Source organism: Muscardinus avellanarius (genome assembly GCF_963383645.1).
Source record: "Muscardinus avellanarius genome assembly, chromosome: 7".
Classification (NCBI taxonomy): Eukaryota; Metazoa; Chordata; class Mammalia; order Rodentia; family Gliridae; genus Muscardinus; species Muscardinus avellanarius.
Genome location: NC_137793.1, coordinates 27,316,079 through 27,323,195, shown reverse-complemented (window position 1 = coordinate 27,323,195; position 7,117 = coordinate 27,316,079). Strand labels below are relative to the sequence as shown.

Here is a 7,117-nt window from a genome sequence, read left to right as displayed (position 1 = left end):
ACTGTGAAAGTTATTTGAAATTACTTATAAAATTTATTTTTCAAAATAACAAATCAATACTCTTCAGTGATGTCAAGGTAAGACTATGGAAATGTTACAAACAGGAGACTGTGCAAAAATAACAAATAAATGCATTGTGGGATTCTGAATGAAATTCTAGGGGGAAATTATTAGTAGAAAAACTAGTATAATGTGAATTTCTTAGTTCTGAGCATTATTTTATGGCTATATGAAATGTCAAAATTAACAGAGACTGTATGAGAGCTACATAGACACCTTCTGTACTAACTTTGCCACTTTTCCACACATCTAAAAGTAGTTAAAAATCAAAATTAATGAAGTGCAGGCTAGCGTTATCTCTGCTTTGGGGCCGTGTAGTGGATCAGAGGAGTCACTGCTGAGTCAAGGCTGATAGTGTTTTATTTCTTGGTCTGGGACCATTTCATGAGTACAATGATTATGGAACAGCAAGTTTCATATGGGCACATCTATGTGTTATGACACTGTGGAGATTCGTCTCCGGGACTTGGGAGAGAGAGAGACCTGAAATGAGAACACGGAAAGCTGCCTGATGGGCAGCTGACCTGAAATGAAAACAGGGACAATTGCCTGATGGGCAACTGACAACTTTATTCTCTAGGACTAAGATTTTATACTCTTTTACAACTATGCTAAAATCATGACTTCAAAAGAAAGAAAAACATCAAAGTATAATTCAAAGCACAATACAGAATAATTGATATACAACATACATCATATGCTTGCAAAATACAATCATCGAGGGGAAATTACAGAAACAAGGAAGAACAAAGAGGCCTGGTTAAAGATTATTAAAAATATGATTGCGGCCAGTTCCCCACTCTCACCGGTGGGTCAAGGGCATGAAATTGCAGAAAGACCAGGAGTCACCCACAGTCTCGGAAAGCTTGGCCTTTTGCCAAACCACCTTAACTCTCTCGGAACCTTTCATTCCTCAGGTTTTGTCCATGTCCTCCATCAATATCACATAATATAAAAAGAGATCAGCAACTATACATAAGTATCTCTCTTTCAGAAGCTCTGTTTTGCTCTATTATTAAGTAATGAATTCATTAGTTTCAAAGCTATAAAATAACAGAAGATAAATGTTCCAGAACAGACATTTCCCTTTGTTGTAGCACCTTAGGTGATTTTTTTGCTTTAAGTTTTCAAAATAAAATAAAGGAAATTGACCAAGAAAAATATGTAAAGCTGTGACCATTGCACCGACAATCATATAAATGTATCTGGTGATAAATGAGAAAGGAAGCATTTTAAGCAAATTATTACTTGGCAGCAAGTGAGATGATCATATGTACAGAGTTTTCATATTATTTATTCTAGTTTTTCCATTGCAATTACAGAGTGAGAACAAGACAGGGCACATAAGGAATTTTTCCTGGTCCTTCTTGTGAGAGCACAAGAGCTGTGATGAGCTAGTTCACACCTCAGGACTCTTCCCTGAGGCCAATTAGTATGTCAGTGCCGGGCTGACCTTCCCATCCTGTGAGGCAGACCTCAGGATAAGCCCATCCTGCGTGTGTGGACCCAGCCCCTGAGGGCGGTCAGCTGTCTGTGTCCTCTGGGACTCAGGCTCAGGTATCCTGATTTCAAGCCTGAGCCCTTGATCCAGAATGTACCCAGAGCACATTGGGTGTGAGAACAAGAACACTAATGATGGTGGCGATGAAGATAACAGTCAGCAACTCACCAGCACATGAACCAGGGGCGAGCTCTATGGGTAGGAACACATTTAATACTCTACAAATGAAGAAACAGAGGCACCAAGAGGTGAGTGACTTGCCCAGGGTTGTAGACAGTGGGGCTGGCTGCTGATCAGATGGTCTGTGCCCTTAGCACAGTGCAACGTTGCCCAGTAACCATGGCGAGAACAACCACATGCATGCGGGTGCGAGAGTGTCAGCACCAAGAGTGTTGTCACCTCCAGTCATTGAAAGGTCTCCACAACCTCATCTCTTTGTGTTTTTAAGCTCTTCTCCTAATGTATACGTAGTTTTGAAGATCACATGGTGTTATTTGAAGACAATGTCATGTAATCAGCAACAAGGCCATGAGGACCCATGGTGAGGGGGAAGGGGTGCAGGACTGCCAGACGGCAGCAAGGTGAGGGCCAACCTGGATGGGCCTGCCCTGTGCTACCTGGGGGTGCCTCCTCATAACTGGTTGGCAGCTCCCAATGTGAGGTCTGAGCCACTGTCTGTGAAGGTGCCAACTCAGAGTCTAATCCCAACTAGAGCATCAGTAGGCTGGGATACAGTAGGACAGCAATGAGCTCACTTGAGCATCTCCTTTCAAGTGAGCTGGATGAGGGCCGGTCCTTAATCCCCTTCTCCGTCTCTCAGTCTAACCTTTTGTCAAATCCTACTAATTTAGTTTCTTCATTTTAAGATTTTTATTCTAATACCTACATATAGTGCCAGTAAAGGGGAGGAAGAGTGGGTGCTTAAAAAATAAGAGGAAGTTTTTTTTTCATGGTACTAGGGATTGAACCCAGTGACATTCTACTGCTGAGCTACACCTCCAGCCCTATTTTACTGTGTGTGTGTGTGTGTGTGTGTGTGTGTGTGTGTGTGTGTGTGTGATATTGGGGGTGGAACCCAGGGGCTTTTCTACCTCTGGACCATACTCCCAGACTTATTTTATATTTTATTTGGAAACAGGGTCTCACTAAGTTGCTGAGAGCCTCACTAAGTAGCTGAGGCTGGCTTCAAACCTGTGTGATCCTCCTGTCTGGGATTACAAGAATGTGCCACCAAGCCCAGCTTTACTTTTTATTTGGAAATAGAATACCACTGAATTGCTGAAGGCCTAGCCAAATTGCTGAGGCTGGCCTCAAACCTGTGATCATCCTGTCTTGTCCTCCCAAATATGAGGATTATAAACATGTGCCACCACACCCAGCTCAGAGGTTTATTTTTTTACATTGACAGTGTCAGTGTTGTCAAAGCCTGAAGAGCTTACTTGCCCAGTGGTGTGATTTTCACCTTCGCTTGGCTGTGCTGGTAGCTAGCAAGTGTCGTGACAGCATTAGGATCAGGGAGAGGAAGTTTTCATGAGTTACTGAGAAATTTGAACACGGGTCAAAAAATACATACACAAAGAATAAAAGTAGGAAGCACCAATTTTAATAACTTATAACATTTGCTGCCCTATATATTCATGCCAGTGAATCCACACGTAGTTGGTCCCATACAAAACTGAATATTCTGGCTCAAAAATTACTACTATGCTGTTAAACTATTTTAATTTTTTTGGGGGGTGGTACTGGGGATGGAACCCTTCTACACTCCCAGACCTATTTTTTTTTATTTTATTTGGAAACAGGGTCTCTTAAGCCAGCGAGGCTGGCTTCAAAGATCCTCCTGTCTCCGCCTCCCAAGCACAGAGATTACAAGCGTGCGCCACCACGCCCGGCCCTAAAATTGTTTTTATGTTACTTCAGCTTACCCATTAAAATTAGAAGAAAAAAACAGATGCTCTTCAATTATACTTCTGATTGTACAAAAGAAATGTGGAAAATAGTTGGTTGGAAGATTAAATGTTTTCAGAATTATTTGTCTCATGAATATTGCAGAAATATATTGAACTCGATTGGAAGAGAAGAAAACATAAGAAATTGAAAAGGGAAGAGGAAACTGGGCTTGGTGATGCATGCCTATAATCCTAGTACTTGGGAGGCTGAAGTAGGAGGATCTCAGATTTGAGGACAGCCTCAGCGAGTAGTGAGACTCTCATCAACCGAGTGAGTCCCTGTTTCAAGTAAAAAATAAAATAGGGCTGTGGGTGTAGCTTGGTGGTAGAAAGTCTCTGGATTCAATCTCTAGTGCCACAAAAGAAAGGAAGAAGAAAAGGAAAGAAGGAAGGAAGGAAGGATAAGGGGGAAAGGAAAGGAAAGGAAAGGAAAGGAAAGGAAAGGAAAGGAACGAAAGAAGGAAGGAAGGAAGAAAAGAAGGAAGGAAGGAAGGAGAAAGAAAAGAAGGAAGAAATTGAGGGAGGGAGGGGGAAAGGAGAAAAATGAAGGAAATGACTGCAAGGGAAGGGAAAGGAAGAAGAAGGAAACAAGTTATGGTATAAAATGACAGTCACACAGTTCTAAAAATTATTCTCACCAGCATATTAAGAAATGTGCATTAGAGCAATTGAAATTTCTGATGCTATTTTCTCTAGAGGAAAATTTAAAAGAGGTATTTGTTTTGGAAGCAGAACATCAGGGATAATGGTGAGGATAATGACAGCAAGACCATCATGAATGAATGGTTTTTATACACTAAAATCAGCTAACTGATATATTACTTAAGTGATTTCCATTTATCACAAATCCATTAGATGCACACACCATACCTTATAGCTTCCATATTACAGATAGAAAAACAAGTAAACATGCATTTTTTGCAGTAATTTGGTCTCCTAACTGTTCCTGAAGAATATCTGACATGTCATCCATAAATTCAAAATTCTTCAATCACATACTGGATTGACATGAGTAGACTCGCTTCCAGTGTAATGTGTCACTCTACAGAGTCACTAGAGGATCCAATCAGATACTGAGAAAAAAGAATGATGAGAAAATGAAGTTTAGAAGTAAATGATAAAAGTTATTATACGAGAATGTAAGGAAAAGGAGTAAAAATCAGGGGAGTTGTAGAATAAAGTAATAGGAGAAATAGAGAAAGAACAAATTAGGGAAAAGTGAAGTTTGCTGCTGACAAATTTGCCATGAGTTTGTCAACACTGTTCTACAAGGTAGAGATGTTGAACTGTGGTTCTGTATACGTGATCTTTATTTTATTCATTCAGTTCGTATTACTTGAGCACTAACACTGTCTCAAAAATCAAGCTAAAAAATGGCAAATGTGCCTGAGAACACGTGGCTGAAGGCTGTGACCTCTTTTGATTCAGTGTATTGAGAAAGGATGACATCAAGCCCTACTAACTTGGTTGCATAATATACCTCCAAAAAGAAATTTTCTTCCTCCTTGGGTGCTTTGGTTATTTTCTTTAACCTCTGAAATGTCTGGCGCCTTCCCGACAGCTCAGCTGTTCATGAGACACTGGAGGCCATGACTATTATTTTATCACACGGGTGTACAATGCATGATGGACCAGTTAGAGGAGCACCAGTCCTTAAAACTTTCATCATCTGTCTTACGAAAGGTATTATGCTGCCATTAGAAGGCAGTGACCACCTCTGTGGTCTCCTCTCTCCAAGAAAGAATTCTGCTTGAAGTTACAAGCTGTATAGACAGAATACAATTGGAAAACATATTGAGTGAAAGCATTTTTCCCAATAAATAATTGGTGGTTTGATGAATTAAATGTTTCTGTAAGTGAGAAAAGTCATTTATAGAAAAACCAGTTAGACATTTTAATGATGTTTGGAACACAATTAAACTCATATTTGACAGGTTGCTTCTTTGTAATGGACAGTTAATGGAGCAAGAAGCTGGAGGAGGGGCTGAAGGTGGGCTTTCCCTTTGGCATGACTTAGTGAAGCCAGAAACAAGCTCTGGGCTGCATGACTTCCAGCGGAATGCACTCTCTGCTAAAAGCAAACGGGTGACTACTGAAACCTCAAGGTTGTTCATGCCCCATCCCTAACTGTCTATCATTCAGAACCCTCGTATTTTTCAAAAGAGGGAACACACTTGCAATATCTCAGCTTTCCAAATCCTATGATGCCCCATGGTTGCTGAATGAGATGCAGGGGGCTGTAAAGTTCTCACAGAACCTTAAATTCATAGTTGACGATGAAGTCTTGTGTCCCTATTTTTGAAGCTTTGGCAGCAAACACAATTTCTTTAGAAAGCACTCACCTTTCCTGAGGACAAACACCTCCCCAGAGCCTTCTGCAGGGCTCCCGTGACATCCTTGTTCCTGAGGCTATAGATGAGCGGGTTGAGCATGGGAGTGAGGATGGTGTAGAAGGCAGACACAGCCTTGTCCTGCTCCGGGGTATGGTAGGAGTGCGGCAGTACATACGTGTACATGGCAGCCCCATAGAAGAGGCTGACCACCACCATGTGTGAGGAGCAGGTTGCCACAGCCTTCCGCCTTCCCTCAGCCTCACTCATCCTGTACACAGTGATGAGGATCCTCGTGTAGGAGGCCGAGATGACAGAAAAAGGGATGAGGAGCATCAGGATGCAGCAGACATACATGGCTGTTTCATAGGTTGAGGTGTCCACACAGGAGAGCTTCAGCAGGGCAGGGACCTCACAGAAAAAGTGGTTGATCTCTCGAGAACCACAGAAGGGGAACTGCATGGTGACCGGGGTGAGCAAGAAACCATCTACAGACCCTCCCAGCCAGGCCGCTGCCACAATCAACAAGCAGACCCTGCGGCTCATAAGGACAGGGTAGCGCAGAGGGTTACAGATCGCTACGTAGCGGTCATAGGACATGAGTCCCAAGAGGAAGAACTCCGCCCCTGCCAAGGTCAAGTAGAGGAAGTGCTGGGCAGTGCATCCTGCAAAGGAAATGGCCCTCTGGCTCCTCACCTGGTCAAGCAGCATTTTGGGAACAATGGTGGAAATGTACAGGATGTCCATGATGGAGAGCTGGCTGAGCAGGAAGTACATGGGGGTGTGGAGGCGAGAGTCCACGTGGATGAGAAGGATCATGACAGTGTTGCTGGCTATGGAGACCACGAAGACCAGGAGAACAAGGGTGAAGAGAAGCCAGGGGAAGCGGGTGTTGCTGAACAAACCCAGCAGCACAAAGTCGGCATACATGGAGTAATTGCCCCTCTCCATAGCTCTGCAGGTTACAGAAAATGGCGATGGGTAAGACAGAGGGCTGGAAAAAATACCCAGTTTACTTAAAACATTATGACATGGTCATAGGCAAATCAAGAAACACAATTGTCATCTCATGAAGCTCAAAACTCAATTTCAAAACTCAGCTCAGCTTGAGTGGGATTGTTACTGTGTCACATCATGCCACTATTCATTCAAAAGTGGTGTGCTTGTCTTGCTGACTATTGCTTGCTAACTTAGAGCTCATGACTAAGTGAGTTCATGTCCTTTTGTTTATGGGCATTGATTCTCATTCTCTCTCTCTCTCTCTCTCTCTCTCTCTC

General features: G+C 42.5%; 1 protein-coding gene across 1 annotated transcript; it reads right to left on the bottom strand.

Moving 5' to 3' along the window:
• Window positions 1-5,837: 5,837 nt before the first annotated feature.
• Window positions 5,838-6,791, bottom strand: LOC308265239 (olfactory receptor 2T27; the record flags this gene model as incomplete). Its single annotated transcript, XM_080698836.1, has 1 exon — window positions 5,838-6,791. The coding sequence occupies one exon, from the start codon at window positions 6,789-6,791 to the stop codon at window positions 5,838-5,840; it is 954 nt and encodes a 317-aa protein (XP_080554962.1).
• Window positions 6,792-7,117: the final 326 nt, after the last annotated feature.